Raw genomic sequence first — 22,330 nt, 5'->3', positions numbered from 1 at the left:
TTTTTTTATATGTCTCTGCGCCTGGGATAGCCGTGACCAGAGCCTTTATGTTTTTAGTATTGTCTGTCCGTTCGTACATACCGTTCTTGTGAATGTTATATCTCAAGAATGCCTTGAGGGAATTTGTTGCAAATTTGGCACAACTATTCACTTGGACACAAGGATAAACTGATTAGATTTTGGTAGGTCGGGGTCACTGTGACCTCATCCATCTCATTCTGGTGAATGTGATATTTCAAGAACACCTTTATGGGGGCAACCTCTAGCTCACCTGGTAGAGTGTGTGCCCAATACAGGCTGAGGCCTTTGTAGTCAATTCTGACCTGAAGCCCTTTGCTGCGTGTCATCCCCTCTCTCTCGTCCACCTTTCCTATCTTAAGCTGTGCTATTTTATTAAAGGGAAAATGCCTAAAAAATAATCTTCAAAAAATACACCTTTATGGAATTTCTTCATAGTCGGCACATACGGTCAATGGACTCAAGGATGAACTGAATAGAATTTGGTGGTCAAAGGTCAAGGTCACTGTGACCTCGCAAAACATGTTTTAGCTAAAACTCAAGAATTCATACACTAATTATGACAAAATTTCACATAAATGTCTAATAGGATAAAATTTTGAAGTGATGATGTTTTATTTCCAAAAGGTCAAAGGTCACCTTCATTTTGAGATGTTATTGTTCTTGAAAAATACTTGTCTGGCCATTACTCGACTTCATAACTCAGGAGCAGAAGGGGAGACATTTGGTCAGATAGTGAATTGGTGACACTATTCTTGAGTGTCCACCTTGAAACTGTACTGATTCCAGTTTCTTAAATGTGAGCATTTCCTGGTTTCTTTACTCCTCTGTGACAGAAAACTGATTATCTATGGGTTATGGACAAAAGAAGATATTAAAGGATGTCATCTTGGGCTTTGTGAAACAATGATTGACATTTTTTAAAATTTTCTGACATTTTATAGACCAAAAAACTGATCAATAAATTAAGACAGTAATGTATAGGTTGTGGCCCCACTGGGTACATTGCAAACTGGAACTGCCAGTTGTTAATTTGGCATACTTTAATTGTTTGTAACAATAGGGCTCAAGGCCCACAGCGTAATTCACTGAATCCATGTCAACATTACAATTCCTGTTTACATCATCCAAAGCACTGTGGGAAATTAGGGCATGATTATCCCCCAAACAGAAATAAAACATCAGGACTTCCTTAAATAAGTAAGTGTCAGACACTATAATGATCTTACAGTGTTGTGTCTTTGACCATCCCTGACTATCTTGGTGCAGTTAAAATTTTCTTTAGCTATTCTTTTTATCAGTAAAGGCAAGGTCAATGTGATTAGAATGCAGTATTTTTTGTAAAATTTGGCAAAAACTTTGGTAGCTACAGATCATCAGAGAAGACTTTTTTTCACATTAAAATGTAAATTGCAGCCTTCAGATGGTACTTTGGACAAAGGTGTATTCAGGACAGTGCTCAGCCACTGGTCAAGTTTGCAGGGGGGAGGAAGGTCAGCAAAGAGAGGATAAAATTACAATAGTGTTCTGGCAGCTTAGCTGCCCGGACCCTAATAAGAGATTCACAATTTGTCTTTGTTTCAGTGTTCTGGATCTAAATGCATTTGAGCGGCAGAACAAAGCAGAAGGACTGGGGATGGTGACAGAGGAAGGATCAGGTAAGCCTCCCCATAGTATGTTAACACCTCATTGGTTTATATTTTTGAATGGTTATAGCAATAGAAGGAAAAGCTCTTTTTCTGATTTACAGATAATTGGTTGATATTAAAATGCTTTTCTTCACCAGGTGCAGGTAAAATTCATAAATGTCATTTCAGTTAACTTAAGGATGGTACATTTAAAGCTACCTATAAAAACCCAGAGGCCACTTGGTTTCATAGAGGAATGATAAGCAAAAACCCCCAACTGAAAATATCATTGTTGAGATTTTTAAAGCGTTAACATTCCAAAACATGTTATTTTTAATACATGAAGGTTATTTTTTACCCTCTAGATCATCATTCTTTATTTTGCTTTGTCCCACTTACCCTGTCATCACTTTGGTTGTGTGATTTGTTGATTTTTACCAAGTGGTAATGCAGTACTACCCGTTTTTCATATGCATTATCAAGTATGATTTCCTAGTGTACATGTGTATGTGCCTTTGATTTGCCTGTTACATCTTCTGTGTGTATACATGTGTTACAAATGTTGACAATCATCCTTTAGATACTGGTAATTTTAGAATTCAAATCTCAAATTCTCAAATCAAAATCCTCCTCTGTTTTACTATTTTGTAGTACTAGACTTTAAAATACAGTCATGACCAGCAAACTGACCACTGGATAATAATAGGTAATTATGAGGTATTGATATTGCATTATTTGGTGCAGAAGTTGTTAACATGTTACAATAGGTGCAGCGATTATATAGGAGTTTGTTTTAAGTAATTTCTGGTTTAAAAAAGGCAAATACCTGTAGTTATTCTGTAACAGTAATGACATTTCTGACTTCCTTTCCCTCTTTCCTCTCACCTCACTTATACATGAAGATTTTAATCTCCACTTTAGGACAGCATGGGGTCCCTTCATGTGTACTTACATTGATTATAGAACAAATCATCCATATTGTATAAAATAATTTCCTTGGGTGTTTAAATGCTTAAAATGACTCACTGTATCTTAGCATTATCCTGACAAGCACCCCTTGGCAGTTGTGCATACTGTAATGACTGTTTCCTCTGACGTAGCAAAGATGGGAGCAGGGTGATGTTATCATACCACCATTAAACCTGTAAGGGAAGAGGTCATTTTTAATTGCTGGGAGCACAAACTTTTTAGGCATGAGGACTTTCAAGTATATTAAGTTCAAAACAGGACCACATAAGCTTTTGTATAAGCAGCTTATTATGACCCATATCTATGTTTGTTAGGCGGCAACCTCCATAGGCTGTGTAATTATGAAAGGAGCAAAGGCTGGGGTGTGGTTTCGAAGTAATAAAATGGCTATCAGAAATAATTAATGATTATTAAAAATGATTATTTATTATATTAAATAATATTATTTAATTTACATTAAATCACCAACTGGGAAACAAACTTCAGAAAAAGGGAAATGGCAGCTAATTAATTATCTCAGGCTCATAAAATATACTAAACTATTTATGTTGAACTTTGATTAATAATTAAGATAACAACTACAACCAATATAACCATATCATTAGTAAAGACTGGAGGATTTGGAGTTCTTGACACAGCAGAAGTAGGCAGCATTCGGTCTGTAATATTAAACAAACAGCATGTGTATTCCTAAAAAACATTTATTAAAAAACAAAGCAAAAGGCAAAACACATAACACATACAAAACAAATGTATACTAAACTAAATAAACCTAACTAACAGAGAGTAAGTGTGAGTGTGGCAGGGGGGTTGAGACCAAGGCTGTGTGGCCTACAAAACGAAGTAGCTGACTAGTTGAAAACTGAAAAGATGGCCAGATGATCAGTCAGATGAAAAATAGAATCAAGGAAATGTATGATAGGAAACTTTGGGTTTACTCTGTGTGTGTTAGACTATGACTAAAAGCCGAATTACAGAATATGTGCGTGGTCTGTGTAGAATATAGATGGCGGGTTAATACAAAGGATGTTTCGTTGCATGGAAGACCCTGGGTCCATGTGAAGCATAAGTTTGATAACATCAGCTTAGCTTTGGCAAAGCAGGTACCCATTAACCTGACTACAAAATGGTAAAGTAAATAATATAATAACATAAAATGAACAGTGAACTCAGTGAACACAGTTAGATCAAATCAATGACTTAACATATATATTGACAAAAGGTACACAGTGTTGTGCTTAGCTGTGTAAAGTTGTACTACTGCTATGCTTAGTAGTTACATTCCCAGTACATGAATTTAGGGGGGGAAACTGCTGTTTTGGTGTGATACTTTATTAGCCGACGATCTTGTCCATTGTGAATGAGCAATGCTTTGAAGCTTTGTTGCTCCTTGTTGCTCGTAAAGTTAGCCTACAGACTTAGCTGTAGCGGCTGGCGCCAACCTGTCTAGTGTCAGGTCCTACTAAGAATTGTGTGTCTGCTTTTAGCAGGTCATGTGGTGATCGGGGAGCCATGGTGGAGAGTCTTTTCTGCTGCTCTGGCAGAAGAGAGGTGAGGAAAAAGTGGCGGAGGGGCAGGCAGGTCCTCCTGCAGTAGTTACCCTCCTTTGGGAGGTCTATGGAGAAAAACAAGCATTAAACAAAGAAGCTGAGGTATTGTTGGCCTCATGATGTTGTGGATCACATGACACAGTGACCAATGGTGATTGAACTTGGCTCCATAGGCAGGGTTTCACATAGTGGTGTGAAAATCTGGAGGGCCATGGGAAACTGAGTTTGACTGCTGTTCTTTGTCTACAGAAAAAAAAGACTTTAGAAGCCATGTTGAGTGAGCTGTGGTTACATTTAATGCCTGTTTAAGCTACACAAATCAACAACTTACCTGTGGGGTCCAGCAGATCAACAGATGTAGTGTAATGAGCGACAAAGCCTGTGAGGGGCAAAGGTTGGGGTGGACGGATGGGTCAAACAAACACAGGACTCCAGTGCTGAGTTATTTTAACGTAGCTGCCTATGTACATACATAAGTTATTGGGTAACTTCTGTATTTTTTTGCCTGCCTGCCAGTGACAGCCATGACCAGAGGCATTGTGTTTTCAGGTTGTCCGTCCATCCGTCCCACTCTCGTGAATGCAATATTTCAAGACCTCCCTGAGGGAATTTCTCTGAATTTGGTTCACCTGGACTCAGCAATGAAATGATAAGAATGGTGTTCAAAGGTCAAGGTCACTGTGACCCTGTTTTTGGCCATAACTCAAGAATTCATCTGCTAAATATGACAAAATTTCACACATATCTCTAATAGAATAAAATGAAGTGATGAAGGTTAGGGGACATGTTTGGTCAGATACTGAATTGGTGACACTCATCTTGGTTGTCCACCCTGAAGCTTTGCTGATTGTATAGATCTTCTGAGCTGCTGGAATAAAGATGTATGTGAAGTATCCATGTTTTAGATTATGTAGCTTCTTTGCAGCAACATCCATATTTAATGAATTGAATTGTCAATTGTCATGGCTACAAATAAGTCTGGACAGACATGGATGTAAACTGTAACTGTGACTTAACTGGTTTGCGAAGGCATACAACTGCGAGGCGGTTATTTCAGTTCAACAAGGACCCTGTTTTCCCATGTTTTTGTGTCAGTTTTTGAAATTGGTCATGAATTGCATGAGAGTGCTGCAGCTGGCAACGGTGAAACAGGCTGCAATGTAACCACCCAGGCCATGAGCGCACCGTCAATTTATGTTCAATAGAAGTGCTTGTTTTTGCCACTGACAGGCTCAGATTGTTAAGTGTGTAACAACATTATGGAAATCATGCTGACAGAGATGGACCATCTGTTTAAGAGTAAGATCCTTTTTGTTTAACCAGAAACAGCCCCGAAATCACCATTGCAAAACCCACCACTCTCTATTTCAATAAACAGTCATTTAAGTGTGTATCGAGAGCAAGCATATGTTTCACATCTAACTTGGACAACTATGAGTTTATTGCAAACAAATAACAATTGGAGATTGTTGGAACAATGAAAACACGATCCAAGATGGCTTTTATGATTTGTTTCTGTTGACTTTGAATGAAGTGTGTTTTACGCTGATAAAATTACAAAGTTACCCTTTAAGTTATGTAACAAACATATTTATTTGAACCAAAACCATGAAAACATTTATATGGACCCTATTCCACTACTTATCAGAATAATAGCCCAATCAGGATAAAAAAATCTCATGTAACTACCTCAGTTAGAAGAGACTGGCCAGATCCAGCCTGGTCAAAAGGAATTTTTAACTGAGCTAACAGGGTTGGTGTAAACCTTTGTTAATCCATGCAATAGGAAAACATGGGCACCTAATAACCATGTAAATGCTTAATCCTATAATTTCCCTCCGATTAAAATAGATATATTCTTGCTGCGTATATTTGCCCCACATGGAGGTAACATTAGATGACAGAGAGGGTACATGCACCAGACACAAAAGCTGTTTCTCTGAGTTTTCATCTGCTGATTTTGACAGAGGTTTTCATGAATTTAAAAAAATGTAGTGCTCGGCTAGAGGTACATTTCTATGTGAGTGCTCTGATTAATAAATGTATTTAGATTTTGAAACAATGAGCAGAACCACTTTGCACAAGTCAAAAAAGTTATATTCTGAGTGCATGATTTGGCGCATGTAAACACTGGGTCATTTTATTTAGCGTCCATGTAAACAGTTAACTTGGTATTTCTAATCAGAATAATTTCAGTCAGATTGAAGAAATATTGTAGTTCATGATCTTTTTTTCTAAAACCAAACCAAGTAGTGTCATTGCTTAAACCTTAAACATTAACCAAACTTTTGATTAGGTATGAGGACATGTTGATGTCCTGCCACCGCTAGGGGTGGCATTTTAGAAAACACTCCTGTGGGTCATATTAGTGTGTAGGAACAAATGATCTATGTGGCGGTATGGGTTTGAGAACTTGTTGATAAACTTAGTTATAACCTAATAACTGAAGTATAACTTCAAGATATACTTTATATTCTCCTTGGATAAATTCCTGATTTAATAAAGAAATGTTTAATTGACAGTCTTTGTTCATTTGGATTTTTTGTTGAAGTTTTAGACTACAGAGTCTCTGCACTAGTTGATTACTGGTTCTTAGTACTTAATAATTAGATAAGATAAAAAGATTATTAACACTTTATTTTAATGATTGCTACATAATATGAGGCAAAGTTTTCAAAACTATGAGGGACCTCCCCAGTGGGACACAGAGACCTGATGCAAAGACACTATGAGGTGAAAGGGACAGCTAATGAGGTGTTCATCCAGTTGTATTGAATTATTGTACAGCAGGTGTTGTCATCTTTGTTTAGCCCTGTATGCAATGAATGAAGATATAACCCTTCCTAAACCAGTGATTACTTAAACTGACTTTGTATCAATCATTACTGCACCTATTATAGCATAAAGTCATGGCACAGCTGATAACGGGTTTATACTCATAATTTCCTCATCATTGTCTTGCAAACACAAAGTAATCACTCTAACCAGCTTTTTAAAAGGCCCTAATAACTAAGCAGGTTCACTTTGAGTGCCCGTCCACATTCAAAAAGAAAAAAAGAAAAAGGTCTTGATGTATACATTTTTTTTAAAATTTTCTTTAAGATGACTCACATTGAGTTTTACAGAGCTGTACAGGTTTTCTCTCAACACATTATTTTTTTCCCCATGTTGACCAAACAACTTAATTCGGAATTTTTAAAGCTCTTTTCCCTATATGTAATCTTTTTCTTTGTTTCTTTCTTTGTTTCTTACTTTCTTTCTCTCTTTCTTTCTTCCCCCTGTTTTCCTTTTCTCATTTTGGTTTACTGCACTTTCTTCCCTTCCTCAGTCATCACTCATGAGCGTGGTAATTATGCCTTCTGCCATTTCCTTGTGTGTTGGTTTGTCTCTCTCTCTCTCTTTCACAACGGTTGGTTAGTTGTTGTGTCAGTTCTGTCCAGGTCCTGAGTGTAGACCTTCAAACCTCGTCCTTACCTGCTCTGTGCTTATAGCTACTTCTCTGCCTTACCGTCACCATTCTAATCTCTTTTTTTCCCCTTTTTTATTTAACTAGGCCAATTATAACTCACTCTCTGGTTGGTTTTGTAGTTGGTCTTTTAATACTGTTTAAAGTCTTAGTCCACTTCTGAATTATGACGTAAAATGTGTCACATCTTCCTCTTTCATAATAAGCAAACAGATATTACGATGACTTCTTTTGGAATATACCATATAGATGTTAAGATTTAAAAATCCAGACATGTCCAGGCAGAAGTAAAAGTGTAGCTTGTGTCTCAACCTGCCGTCTAAAACAAAACCCATGTATGCCTTCCTCTCAGGATTTGTACAGTATCTGGCACATTCTAAATATTACTAATATTTACCATCCTCCACCCCACCCTCTCGGTCATGTAGTCAACCTCAAGTCAGCTGGTTGTTTTGTCTTAGTATTGGAGATGGTTATTGTGCTGGTTGTTATCTGTTGTGAAGTGTACAATCCCATCTGTGTTCTCGGCCTCTATCTCTGCCCTTTTCTGACTCACTCTCTTAGGGCTGCAATGAATACAAAAAGACCACAATAATCCAACAAAAATGTTAGATCAAGCCTCCATTTAAGCTGCACTCTCTGCAGTATTGTGCATTTTAGTGTCTTTCAACTCATCGCTTTGGTTTTTATGGTCTGCAGCTTTACTGTTTTGGTTCGCCTTAGCACTCTCATCTACCTGCTTTCCAGCAGCAGCAGGCAGCTGTTTACAGTGGAAAAAGCTCTGATAAACACACTATACACTCTAGCAGCTAAAGAGCCACATATTCCCTCAGGGGTTAAGGAGACCAAACCACAGCTAAAATCAGAGTAAATATTTGAGTTACAATCCCATTTCTCATGAGTTTAAATAGGGTTCTAATACCGTAATTTTTTCTCTGCACACAAAAGGCTGACTCCTCTCATTGTTCACAGAATTGTTTAAATCAGTGTTAATGAGCAATTTGCCAACAGAGTCCAGAAACTATTCAACTGACAGGCATGACATATCAAGATGCTGTTTAAACAACATAATTATTACACAGGTGTGCCTTGGGATGGCCACACTAAAAAGCCACTCTAAAACGTGCAGTTTCATCACATTACACAATGCCACAGATGTCACAAGTTTTGAGGGAGCGTGCCATTGGCATGCTGACTGCAGGAATATCCACCAGAGCTGTTGCCTGTTAACTGAATTAAATGTGAAAATTTGGCAGTAAATCCAACTGGTATTGTCACGGTACGATACATCAATGATATTTCAATGGAATGAATTACTTATTGACTTATTCATACTTCAAAAACAGCATCAATAAGTGATTAACATAGGGGGGGATCAAAATAAAATAAATAAATAAAATAAAAATCAACCAGCCACCCTCCTCCTCTGATAAGTAAAGAACAGTCCCATAAGTGCGGTGAGGTTTGTGGGCCGTTACCTGCCACAAAGAGAGAAATGTGAACGGGTCGTTTCTCCTCTGACACGTCACATACCTGTGTGCCTCCACAGCTCGACTGTTCAGGTACCTCTGGGCAGTCATGACACCAACGAAGAGGAAATTATTGGACCTGGAGCCAGGCTTCTCGGTCACCGGTAAACCGTTATCTTGCAGTGGCGATAGCGTTCCGCTGTATTCCTGTCTGTGACCCCTGTTCAACCCACAACCGGCAGGATTCGCCTTTTGTTTCTGCTGCTGGTTGAAATCTGTACTCGCACAGCGTGCTCCTGAATGATTTCTTTTGCTCACTGTAGCAAAATAAACAAATCTAGCCTACAAGTAAAAAGAAATAAATAATAACTTTCACTGTTTAAAGATACTCAATAGCTCAGCTAATACCTGAAATGTCACTGGAAAACAAACCACTGCAGCAGCATATTGAGTGCCAGGTGGCCAGTGCGCCGTTATTGGACACTCACCCTCTTGCGATTGGACTCTGAACTTATCCCACAGTAGTGGTACCGTGAGGTACTGTAGTACTACGGTACTCCAACATTATGGTATCATGTGTACCATGGTGTTTAACTACCGCGGTCTACTGTTGGTACCAGAGGCCCATCTCCGTGGCTGTAGACCATCTTGTACGTGAAGAAGCCAGATGTGGAGGTCCTCGACTGGCCATCTAGATCAGTTGTATGTACTGCCAAATTCACAGAAACGACACTGGAGACGGTTTATGGTAGTGAATTGAAAAGGCAATTCACCATCCCAATGGCACGCTCCCTCAACATTTGCAACATCTGTGGCATTATGTTGTGATAAACTGCACCTTTTAGATTGGCCTTTTATAGTGAACAGCCTAAGGTACATCTGTAGATGCTGTTTAATCAGCATCAAGATATGCCACAGTCAGGCATAATCATAATCATAATCCATCCACCTGCTACTGTCAGGTGGATGGATTATGAATTTTGCTGGTAAAGTGCTCACTAACACAAATTTAAAGAATTCATCAATAAGGTTCAAGAGAACTACACCAATTGTTTGCATAGAAAGAGTCTATTATCTTTTATTTCAGCTGATAAAAAATGGGAGCAATACAAGGTGTTGCGTTTATTTATTTATTGGTCATTGTACATTCATCTGGTGGACAAAAACACAACTGAATGCTGTAATTGGGAACTTTCTGTCAGCACACACAATAAGTTTATGATGTAATGCAATGCCCGAATTATGTTACCTAGCTAAAACTAGTGCAGTCTAATCCAACAGTCCAAATCCTCCCTTCACAAAGGTTATAATGTTCAGTTTATAATTGTTTCAGATAGGTGTTGGTTTTTGGAAGATGTAGTTTGTGGTGCTGTTAAACTGTCTTGCATGATATATAGAGAGGTGTTATAGCCTCATTGATGTGAATGGGTGAACAAAATGATATAAATATAATTTATTTACTGTTACATTATAGTTGACCTTATGTTAGGTCGCACGAGAAGACAAAAGATGAGGACATTGAGCATTTGTACAAAGTGACATTTGACAAGTGTTTTTAACAGATTTCAGAACAGTGTAACTTTAAAAAAAGATTTTTAAGTAATGTATAGATACATCCACAAAAAAACAAAACAAAAAAAACCCAAAAAAACAGAAAATAGAAATTGGCGATGGTTGCAGCCCTGCTTATTTTTCATCTCACCTTATCATCCGTTCTGTTTGGTCTATCCCTCCTCTTTTTCTTTGTAAGTGTTGCACTTTGGACTTTAAAATGGCTGTTTTTGGCCATGCTGCTCTGTGCGTGGAAGGGGTGTGAAATCTGATCTTTTTCTCCTTCCTTCCTTCCTTCCTTCCTTCCTACCTTCTTCTCTCTGTTTACTGGCTGAGCTGTGGTCTGTAGTCAGTGTACATGTCCTTCATGACTGTTTTGATTAAGTGAAAAACATTAATTTGAATAAGCTGTCCGTTTTATATGATTTTATGTTTTGACTTATTTTCACCCCAGTATTGTTTTTTAAATTCATGATTTGGTTGCAGTTGTAGTCGTGCATTATACTGTGTATAGTGTTATAACCTTACATATTGGACAGATTGACTAGAGGAAATTTTATGTGCATTTATTGTACACCACATCCTTAGCTTGCCATATTTTAGAATCCTATTTATAATCCTTGTTAAGATATTAAGAATAAAAAGTTTGTATGGTCTCATCATTTTTTTCAACTGTGAAAAATATATTCCCCTCATCTGGTTTATTGCTGTGTTGGGGATAAGCCTGAAAGTGCAGAAGAGAAGGACTTTAGGTTTACCTCTGAAAGGTCCCAGAAGGAGTGAATTTGCAAATCCAAGGAAAGCAAGGAATGGCCCACCTTAATCTGCCTCTGATTGGCTTACCCTGACATTCTAACCCTAACCAAACTCACTTCTCTTGCCTAAACCTAACCAATCCAACCAACGAAGCAACAAGCACTAGCCAGTCAGAGTGAGAGTAGGGAGGGTCATTTCTTTGCTCTACTAGGATTTGCAAATTTGCCAGAGGGGAGGCCCGAATTGTTAGCAGGGCAGGTGAGCTGCGATATTGTTTGGCAGTGGAAGGAACATTTTCAGGAACTTGTGGTTAAAAGCAACTCTCGTTGTGTAAGTTTACTAGAAAGTTCATATGTTTTTGGGAGCTCAAGAATACTAAAATTGCTCCAATATGGCAATGGCAACATTTTGGATTTGAAGCCAAAGAAAGAGGTAACCCATTGGTTTGCAGTCAGCCGTTTTGAAGCCTTGAGTTTAGCGTTTTGGCCATCTTGGTTTTTGCAGCCGGAAGTGACTATACATGGACCAGAGGCTGGAGCTGTGGAGGATCGAGGGGTGGATCTGACTCATAGACAATAGGTACCCCTCACAGATAGCCTAGTCACACATCACTTTGTCCAATGACAGAATAGAGCATTAGCGCACAGTCACCTAAACAACCACCACGTCCTGCACTGATGATGTAGTCCTTGTCAGGGGACGCATCAGGACAGCCTCACCGTTTACAGAAGATGTGGTCAACTGTGTCCCAGACCACCTTGGCATGTGGTTTGAGTAATCAGCTCACAGATCTTTTTGGTGTCCATTTACACCTGTATTTAGCACTGTCTAATTTTGATCTGATCACCTGAGACGCATGGTAATACGAGGTATAAACAGGGCCATAGAGACTCAAACTGTTTTCTGAACCAGGCTGTAAACATGTTTATTTCTGCCAGCATTTTAACATGGGGTCTATAGAGACTGTCACACTCTTGGAGTCAGCCTCAAGTGGCCATTCTATGAACTGCCACTTGGATATTTCCAGTAAATATCAAAATAAAAATTGTGTGTTTTCTGTTTAAGAAGTTACAACGGTAGGAAGATAGAAAATACTCACCCACCTTACGTCTCCAGTCTTATCTCGAGTGCACAGCTGATAGGTACGTGGTTTGTTTACATGACGTAACAGAGGGGCATATTTATTGGATTTAGTGTGGACCGAGAGCTCCAATATTATGCGATGCAGCGAGATAATCAGACGCTTATTTGCTGTTGCTGTTATACTTGGGAGCAGCAGCTGAGTTAAGTGCGACACCTATTGGTAAAATTTGGTATACTGGTCCAGTAATTGGTTTAATATCAAACCGGTTTGGAAATTCTTACTTCAGCAAATGTCACGAATTCAGACATTTTGTGCCATTAGTAAAGCTAATCCTCTGACATTCTAGTGGGGCGGGTCTTTAATATGTTGCACTTCCACTAAACTGCCTGCATTGAATGGAAAAAGAAAACTGCACTTTCAGCCTTGTTTCAGACCTACAGATTTTCCTTCCCAAGCCCAGTCCAGTTTGTTGTCATATTGTATGGATGTGTTCTGTTAATGTTTCTGTTATTGTATAGTGTCTCATCTTCACTTCTCTGCCCCTCTTTTCCTTTTGCATTCCTTGGTTTGAAGCAGCATTTTAGCACAGTCAGAGCAGCTGTCTCCAGTGTATTTGTAATCTATGCAGAATCTACAATGGCAAGCAGTAAGCAACACCTTTTTTTGTTTAATCAAAACTGCTTTGAGACAACATAAAAATAAACTAAACCCAGTCCTGACTGTAAAATGCTGCAGTTTAAAAACCAACCCACCTCAATCCACCACCAAGTGCTGTGGCTGCCCACTGTTCATCCAAGAGTGTGTGTGTTTGTGCATTAGGTCAGAATGGTGTATTATGACCCTACACCTTTCACTGACTGAAAGAAAACATGGGGGATTTCCTCGCATAGCACCATCTCTTTTTAATACTTCTTCACTCTCCATCTTCTTGTATGTCTATCCCTCTCCTATATGTCGTCTGCTTCTGTCTCCCCTGTTCTCTGACTTTCTTTATGTGTTTGTGTGTCTGTTTATATGAATGTGTGTGTGCATTCATGTGTGTGTGTTTGCACTTGCCCGTGTTCTCGTGTGTACGTTTGTGCATACCTATGTATGTGCTCGTGCATATGTGTGTCTGCATGTGTGTGTGTGTGGGTGTCCGTGTGTGTGCATGTATGTGTATGGGTGTGTTTCTTCTCTCCGGCCAGGTGAGAAGGTCATGCAGGATGATGAGTTCACCTGTGACCTTTTCCGCTTCCTGCAGCTGCTCTGTGAAGGACACAACTCAGGTGTGTGTGCAGGTTCTGTTATTCATTGAAAAAAACTGATGGGAAATTTGTTTCTTCAACCAACATGTCAAAACTTTTTTCAGTGTCTTTTTTAACCCACTGATTGATGCAGATTTACTAAGAAGATGATCCCTTATGTTTTTGATTCTATAAGCTTTCCTCTGTGTGGATTTCATTCAGACGTCTGATGCATTACATAAAATGTCACGCAATAATTTACAGAAATGTTACGTCTACTTTATTGATTAATTTCCGCACTTTTTACAAGCGCAAAATTGCAATCTTTTGCAATATCATGTTTCAGACTTCCAGAATTACTTGAGGACGCAAACAGGCAACAACACGACGGTCAACATCATAATCTCTACTGTCGACTACCTCCTCAGAGTACAGGTTAGCTCCTTTTGTTCACTCCTGCTACTTCCTAATATGAATGTATTTTCTAGGGGTGGAAATCACTAGTTTCATCACAATATGATATTGTATTGGTTATTGCCGACATCACAATGTCTGGCACGATACAATTTCACTTCAATTCAGGGGCCCCCTTTTTTACTTTTTGCCACCAAAAAAACAAAACAAAAAACCCCAGTAATTTTATATAATAGAAACTGGTTAAATGTTTTAATGTTTATTTTAAACTGATTCCACTAACATACACAAACAGCACATGGGATAAATTCACCCTCAGGGCTTTCAGTCAGAAAGCCTCTCCTAAAAGCCCTTTCTGGAAGAAATCTTGTATTGCAACTGTTGGGATCTTATGGTTCAAAGTATCAAAATGGCAATCAGAAATAGAATCAGAATCAGAATTGGTAAAAATGATTAATTATGTCAAATAATGTGATTTAATTTACATTAAATCACTTTGTGTGGCACCATTCCCAAGAAGGAAAAAATGAGAGCCAATTAATGAAATCTGTTTCATAAAATACACTAAACAATCAATTTGGAACTCTGTTTAATAATTAAATTAATAACTATAACCAAACGAGAAACAAAACACACAAATCTTAACTGGTAGCTAAAGAGGTGTGTGTAGTTATGAGTATGAACACAAAGCCAAAGGCAAATGGCTGATGACAACAGGGGCTACAAAGGGGTTGGCCACATCAAAGATGGCTGCTGAGTTACAGACCTTGTTGTGAGCAGTTTCATGTAGGAACTATTTTCTTTCTACCAAACTACTGAGCTAACTAGGTTTGTGGGTGGATGGATTTTTGATTTAAGGGTAAACTGTTCTTTGGAGCAACACAGTTTGATGTTCCCTTTATTCTCCAAAGAAATGGGATACAAAATAGTCAAACTGACAGTGTGTTGCTTGTTTTACTGGATAGAAAATCCCCTGGGCTAAAGCAACCCTGATGAAAAAAAAAGGTAGTCAAAACATTTTTTTTAACAGGCTGACTTTTCTTTGTTTCTCTTTTGGTTGTTTTACTGAGATTGCTTTTTAAATGTAAATTGCACTTTGATACATTCTGCTCCACATTGGTATTCTGCTGCTTCTACTTCTACTGTTACCACTATACTAGGGATTATCATAATCAAAACTGTTGAAACTCGGTCTTCAAATAATTTATTAATAGTTAATCTGTCTAATTTTTGTCTTCTTTTCTTCTCCTTGTCTGACTGCCCCTCCCCTGCTGCCTCCTGACCCTCCTCTAGGAGTCTATCAGTGATTTCTATTGGTATTATTCAGGGAAAGATGTAATTGATGAGCAGGGCCAGAGGAATTTCTCCAAGGCAATTAATGTGGCCAAGCAGGTGTTCAATACACTCACAGAGTACATCCAGGTATGAGAAAAAACTGTATTTGTCATTGTTAATACTGTTATATACTGTAGAATGAACTAGTATTCTCAAATGTTGATGAAAAGGTCTTTAATAATCCAAAGTGAAGTTGTTTAAAAGTCATGATTAGTCATTAGTTTTGTTTTGTTTTTACTTCAGATCATAATTTGGGGAAATGTTTAAAGTCACAGTTATAATAAGAAAATTATTATGTTAGCCATGACCATCTGTTTTTAAGTTGGATAAGAAATTAGTGATCCTACTTTGTAGGATAATGGGCAGCTCTAAAAAGCAACGTAACACTGATATTCTACAGTATCTGTAGGCTGTAACTGTGGCTCATTTGAATGTAGGAAAGCTGCTGAGTAAAGGTATTTGTTGGTTGTGATGTGATTGTGATTGTTGCTGATGATGTTATAGGGTCCGTGTACTGGCAACCAGCAGAGTCTGGCCCATAGTCGACTGTGGGACGCTGTGGTTGGGTTCCTGCATGTCTTCGCTCATATGCAGATGAAATTGTCTCAGGTGAGTTAAAATCATTATGTCTTGCCAGTTTGATCCATGGACCTGTCTTACACCCTCTCTTTATCCTTATTTCCTGATTTCACATTTCCACTGTAAACTAGTTAATAGAGGGCTGCATTTGCATCCTGTGGGTCCCAGCTATTCCTGATCTGTGTGTTAAAGTCTGTCTCTGTACCGGCCCTCTCTGTGTGCCTGTCATTCAGGCTGTGCATGAGAGCATGTGGCCTCACTTGCTTATCACAACCACGTTAGTTAAACCGCTTATGTCATAGGCTCCACCATAGCTTACTCAGTCACTACTGTTGTTGGAAGTTAATTTACATGCAGAGTGAATGAATTTGAGTGCAGTGAATTAAAGATGTGGGGGAAAGGAAGAAGGACAAATGGCAGAATGAAAGGAGGAAACAAAAGAGGGAATGAAGACAGATTAATGCTGCTGCCCAACATTATTTTTATTTAGTTTGCATTCAGCTTTATAGCAGGTATTTTAGACATGAGGAACAAAATGATGTCACAGGAAGTGAAATCCATAGCTGATGATGATCACAGGCTCTAGTAGTTTTTGATGAATAACTGGATAGATAACTAGAAAACTGTTTTTATTGTTATGCTGAATGAGGACTTTGGATCAGAATGGATAGGAAGTTTTGTCGTTAGCAACCATAAAGCAGGTTGATCCTCATGATGTCCCAGTAGGACAAGCCCTGCCTCTGGCCGATCTGGACGTTGGGGTCGGGGATGGGGGTGATGCTGTCCCTGCCGTACTGGATGGAAAAAGCTGTTCTTCCATAGTGCATGATGGAGGAGTAGTCGTAGGGAGTGTTCAGGTTGTTGGTGTTCTGCTTGTAGAAGTTGTAAGCCATCTGTGGGTTGATGTTCTCCCAGTTGATCCTGACGTAGTAGTCGCGGTCACTCCTGGTCTGCTCGTGCTGGAAGCCCAGAGCGTGGTTGATCTCGTGCTGGATGATGCCGTGGTAGAGGCAGCCCTGCTTATTGAGAGAGAGCACCTGTCTGCCTCCCTGTCTGCCCAGAGCCGAGAAACATCCGGCTCTGTTCTCGATGCTGATGAAGTCGTACTCATTTTGACGGGGGACGAAGTGGAGGCAAGTGCTGCTGTGGAAGGCCTTCATGGCGTTGTCGATCTTCTGCCTCTCCCAGCTGGTGAACTCACTGCTCACGGTGAAGGGGATCATCACCAGGCCGTTGGAGGCTTTCCTCCACAGGCAGTTCTGGGACCAGCACATTATGGCATTTCTTGATTTGGGAGCCAGCAAGTCTCCTTCCAGCAAGATCTCATCCGTGGCGTTGTTGGTTGTCAGGATCCTGGTGCTGATGTCGACAGTGTCTTCTTCGTCCACTTGGACCTCTGCTCCACTTCCTTCCTCTGTGAGAGAATGAGCCTGAGAGAGGCCGAGCAGGAGCAGCAGCAGCAGGCTGGCAGAGAGAGTCATCTTCAGGGTGGCTGTGGAGCTTCTGTGGAGAGTCTGCTGCGGAGAGACTCCTTGAAGCTCGATGTTTGACTCAGTTTAGTCCAGACTCTTTATACTCTCCTCTACAGGTGTGTCTGCAGGAGGATTATGGGTTGGGGTCCACACTGCTAGGCCTAAATAAATCTGTTCAGGGAGGACTCCACAGACAAACCTATTGTTTCAACATGGTTTGTTAACTCTGGTCATTTGATGGATGAACACAGAGGGGTTACTGGGTGGGACATGTTTGACTAGACATCTTAAATTGTTTTCAACCAAAAAGACTACACATAGATGTGAAACCAACTTTTTATTTTATTTTCTTATTTTGCAAAGTGAGAAAAGCAGAGCTGAACAATGACTTGATGATGTGGAAACTGTGTGTAGAAATGTTCTCAGCTGCACTGTACATCATTTGAAAAGCTTAACATCTCTTAATTTATAGTCTCAAAAACTTTGACACTACAAATAAGTAATTTTAGACAACTATAATTTGTACCTCAGTTTACTATGAACTCTGATTGATCACACTGTTAAGAACAGAAAAATAACTTTATTAAAGCTTGAATTCTTTCTTAATCTGCACCATGTTAGTCTGGAGGTTTAAACTTGTGTCCTCTCACAGAGGTGGTGATTAAAACTAAACTTTCATCTCTATCAGAGAAAACTCAGCTGAGTTCAGAATGTTTACATTCGGCACAGCTACACTCACAGATAACTGAGCCTCCTACCTGGCTGTCAAACAGCATCAAACCATAAACCTTCTCTAAACACTTTGAGTGGAGTCCTGAAAGGAACAGATGTGAAGTCCGGTGGCCGGTGGCTGCTTGCTCTGTTGCTGTTCAGTGGCTAACAAGCGGAGCTGTTTACAACTCCCGCTGCAACTAATAAACCCCACAAATCACACTGTCAGACACAGTCAGACACACACATTGCTGCTTATTTACTGCTGAATTACAGCTCACAACTCATGTTAACAGCTCACATTACTACGGTGTGAGTGTCATGAAGGCTAGCAAAACGTCCTGGCTGGACTATTTACTGGAGTTTACAGCCAGTTGGCCCTCCCATCTCATACTGCTCATAGGGCATTAAGAGATAATCGCAAGTACAGCATTTAACATCTCTCTAGTTTAAAACATTTAGCCTGATAGTCCACCATTAATATTTTCATCCCATCTTGTCAATGAAAATTATACATAGATTTCGTCTAAGTGTTAATCATCGAGATCTATTTTTAGCTGTTCAATGTCTCGTCTTTGTCATGGAATAAAAGGTCACTGACAAATAATTTTCTCATAGTTTTAATTAACAAATTTAACACTGCTGGCCAAGTATGCAGCTGTTCAATAAAAAATAAGCTTTTGAATGTCATTATAATATTTAACCCTTTTCACACTGCACTTAGCTCCAGGCTAAGGCAGCTGTTAGCCTGAGGCAAAGAAAGCTTTTTTACACTAGTACAATCCTGACACATTCCAAGTTGGCTAATCCCAATTTTAACCTAGGGCTTGCTGACCCTCCTCTAGAGCAGGGTTAGCTTTTAATTTGCGGGGTTATCTCCTGCAAATTGACTGAACATGAGGGTTTAAGTTGCTAATGTGAAATTTACCTAAGGGAATTAGCGTCCCTTTTTTGTTGCCAATCACACAACTTCTTGGTCATGTCATCAGTGTACCTTATGTTTATGTTGTAACCATGCCAACTACTACTAACCAAACCAACAATATGTCAGGAAGAGACTTGCTCAAAGGTGAAACAACAGACATCTTCTTTTCAATCTTTCCTTTCTCTGCTGTTCATTAGGGTCCGGGCAGCTAAGCTGCCAGGACACAACTGTAATCCTAGCTATTCTTCTTCTTTCTTCTTCTTCTTCTTCTTCCGAGGAAATCATACTTCCCATGGGTGAAAACTCACCAAACTTTGCACAAAGGTCCAGTCTCATGCCAGATATCCTCAGCTGTAAACTCAAGCCAATAGTCCTGATGGTGGCGCTACAGCAAGCGTCTAAAGTTCAAAACTTTGAAAATTCATAACAAATCCATGCTACAACTTCACAACTTTAATCAAACTGTACTGTACAATACTGAAGAAACCTTTGTAAACCTATTAAAAATTATGAAGTTCATCACTCTGTTTTTTTCAAAAACTGTAAAACTTCTTAAACCTATCTCCTCCCACAATTTATGTTCAATTGACACCAAACTTGCTACAGAGCATCTTCAGACTGTCCTACAAAAACTATGTTTCTCAGATTTTTGATTTATCAAGAATTGAGCCTACAGTGCATCAACATGTTTGACTGTAAACGGTACTGTAAACATATACATGCAAATTCTTGCTAAATAAATCTTCAATGTTCATGAAAAAAATGACAAAATTCTAGAGTCATGGTAGATGATGTGTGGCAAATTTCAGAATTTTATCTCAAAAACTGAATTTTTGACAGCATTTTGAATTTTGCTCTAATGTGAACAATTGGAGTCAATGTAAAAATGGCAATTTTAAACATCAGTTTTTCACTTATGGAGCAAATCAATCATTGTTACAAACAAATTACCAACATCTCCATGCTGTCTAGATGCAATATGTGTATTTTCAGATTTTTGTCTTAATAACTGAATTTTTTACAGTGGTTTCAAATCTGCCTTTCCATGCACGGATGGCTGCTTTCCTACACAACAGTGAATGGCTTACTCAATTTGTGAAGCCACTGTTGAGTTGCTACTTGCCAATTAGCTCAGAGCGGTAGATGACCGTCTTAGGTTCCAGAGGTTGCGGATTCGAGCCTCAACTGGTGCAGAATCCACATTGTAATGTAAACATCTTCTTGTGCTCCAGCTTATTGCTTAAAATTGCCTGAGCGTGACTGATCACTGTGCAGCATCTTCAAGTTTTTTTTCTGCGAGAAAATCTGCCTTCTCATGCTTGAAAATAAACCAAACTTTGCACAAAGATCCAGTGTCAATACTTCAGTGTGAAACCATCTGAGGCTTCTCACTTTGCACATGGCTCAACTAATTAAACATCAGTTTTTCACTTATGCAGCAAATCAATCATTGTTAAAATAAATTACCAACATCTCCATGCTGTCTAGATGCAATATGTGTATTTTCAGATTTTTGTTTCAATAACTGATTTTTTTACAGTGGTTTGAAATCTGCTTTTCCATGCATGGACGGCTGCTAAACCTGCACGTCTGGCTTAGTCAATTTGTGAAGCTACACATGAATTGTCACTGACTAATTAGCTCAATGAGATAGAAATTGATTCTTAGTCTCAGAAGTTGTGAGTTCAAGCCTCAGCTGATGCAAAAGGCAGATTGTGTTGCTAAATGTCTTCCAATTTTTCTGCTTGTTGCTCAGAATTTCCTAATTGCCCATACCCGACCCATCGCTGCACAGCAGCTATGATCTTCTTTTGATGTTTCAGCACCACTCTTACATTAAGCCCTGCTGATGCAACATCTTAGCATTGCTGCTGTAGTCTCTTTATTTTACAATGTAAACATCAGTCACATGTTTAAATGGACATTTAACCCAGGGCCAGTAGAAGTGCAGTGTGAATCACATAGCCCTGGGTTTAGGTATGTTTAAAAAAAAAAAAGGGGTGTGTGTGTAAAAAGGGCTTAGAATAGACAGTGTGAAAAGTTATTTTTTTAGACTGATGACTTATGGAAAGCATGCCACTAATGTAATATCTTGATAAATATTGGCTAAATTGGTCAAATTCTCTATAGAAAGTAGCTACAGTAGAAATTGAGTTCTCTTTCCCCCTCTTTCTTTAACCATCTCTTTCTTTCTCTCCCTTTTTTACCTCAGGACTCCAGTCAGATTGAGTTACTGAAGGAACTAATGGATCTTCAGAAAGATATGGTGGTCATGCTGCTCTCTATGCTGGAGGGTAAGTTTGCTTCCATGAGTACTCCTGTACTAAATATTGAAGCAGTTGTGGCTTATTGACAGAGCTGACACCATGACAGAAACAGAAGATCATGAGCACAAGATCATGAGGTCATCACAAGGGTATTTGCCCAGTTTACTGAAATTTGTGAAATCAGTCTTGGCAGTGTTTTTGTAAGCCTCCCTCCTCTCAAAAATATGTTTTTCTTCTATTTATGTCCCCTAAAATGTCTGACCACCTTACTGAATCTTGTGTCTGTGCAAAGTTTGTCACCGGAGAATTGTTTCCACATTGCTTTACTGAAGGTGAGGATGTCTGTTCACTTCTTCAGAATATGACATTCAAACGCTAGATTACTAGATTACTAGATTGCTAGATTACTGCAGGTACATCACTGATACGAAAGCCAATGGCTGTGTAATACAGGAAACACATAAGGACGGGGAAACAGTCTTTGACACACCTCCAGCACAGAGCAAACTGTCAGTACAGAAAGCAGAGTTAGCATTAGCGTAGTGAAAGTTTTGACAGCAAACATGGTGGAGTGAATAGTTTCTGGACCAATGTAAACTGGACCAAAGTGAACACAATGTAACATCATGGCAGATATCGTATGTTTCACAACTAATGCTCTGTAAGCCACTACCAGTTAGCTACAAGCTAACAAGCAGCATACACAAATAAAAGGTGCAACTACACTTGACATTCTGATACATCTGGTAGTCTCTGATTTTGTTGTCCAACAGACTCCTCATCTGAGTCTGGCTGTGACTGTTTCCTCCAAGGCTGCTCTGTCACCAGTTAACCTAGCGCTAGTGTGCTTACATGTGTAACAAAACATCGATCTGGATTAATGTATCGATTAAATGATCAACGAGCCAAT

At 39.1% G+C, this 22,330-nt stretch overlaps 2 protein-coding genes across 2 annotated transcripts in view; one reads left to right on the top strand and one right to left on the bottom strand.

Annotated features, from left to right (window-relative positions):
• The window catches only part of ryr2a (ryanodine receptor 2a (cardiac)), a 255,585-nt gene that overhangs the window by 201,016 nt on the left and 32,239 nt on the right, over positions 1–22,330 (top strand). Inside the window, exons 88-93 of the mRNA XM_050060332.1 lie at positions 1,603–1,676; positions 13,679–13,759; positions 14,064–14,152; positions 15,425–15,553; positions 15,971–16,075; positions 21,366–21,447. Coding sequence (XP_049916289.1) covers positions 1,603–1,676; positions 13,679–13,759; positions 14,064–14,152; positions 15,425–15,553; positions 15,971–16,075; positions 21,366–21,447 — 560 coding nt within the window. The remainder of the gene's footprint in view (positions 1–1,602; positions 1,677–13,678; positions 13,760–14,063; positions 14,153–15,424; positions 15,554–15,970; positions 16,076–21,365; positions 21,448–22,330) is intronic.
• LOC126399952 (high choriolytic enzyme 1-like) lies at positions 16,506–17,581 on the bottom strand. The gene has a single exon (XM_050060315.1). It carries the CDS (start codon positions 17,524–17,526, stop codon positions 16,729–16,731), a length of 798 nt encoding a protein of 265 aa, XP_049916272.1. The 5' UTR covers positions 17,527–17,581; the 3' UTR covers positions 16,506–16,728.

Source organism: Epinephelus moara, chromosome 13 (genome assembly GCF_006386435.1).
Source record: "Epinephelus moara isolate mb chromosome 13, YSFRI_EMoa_1.0, whole genome shotgun sequence".
NCBI lineage: Eukaryota > Metazoa > Chordata > Actinopteri > Perciformes > Serranidae > Epinephelus > Epinephelus moara.
This window is presented reverse-complemented; position numbering and strand designations above follow the sequence as displayed.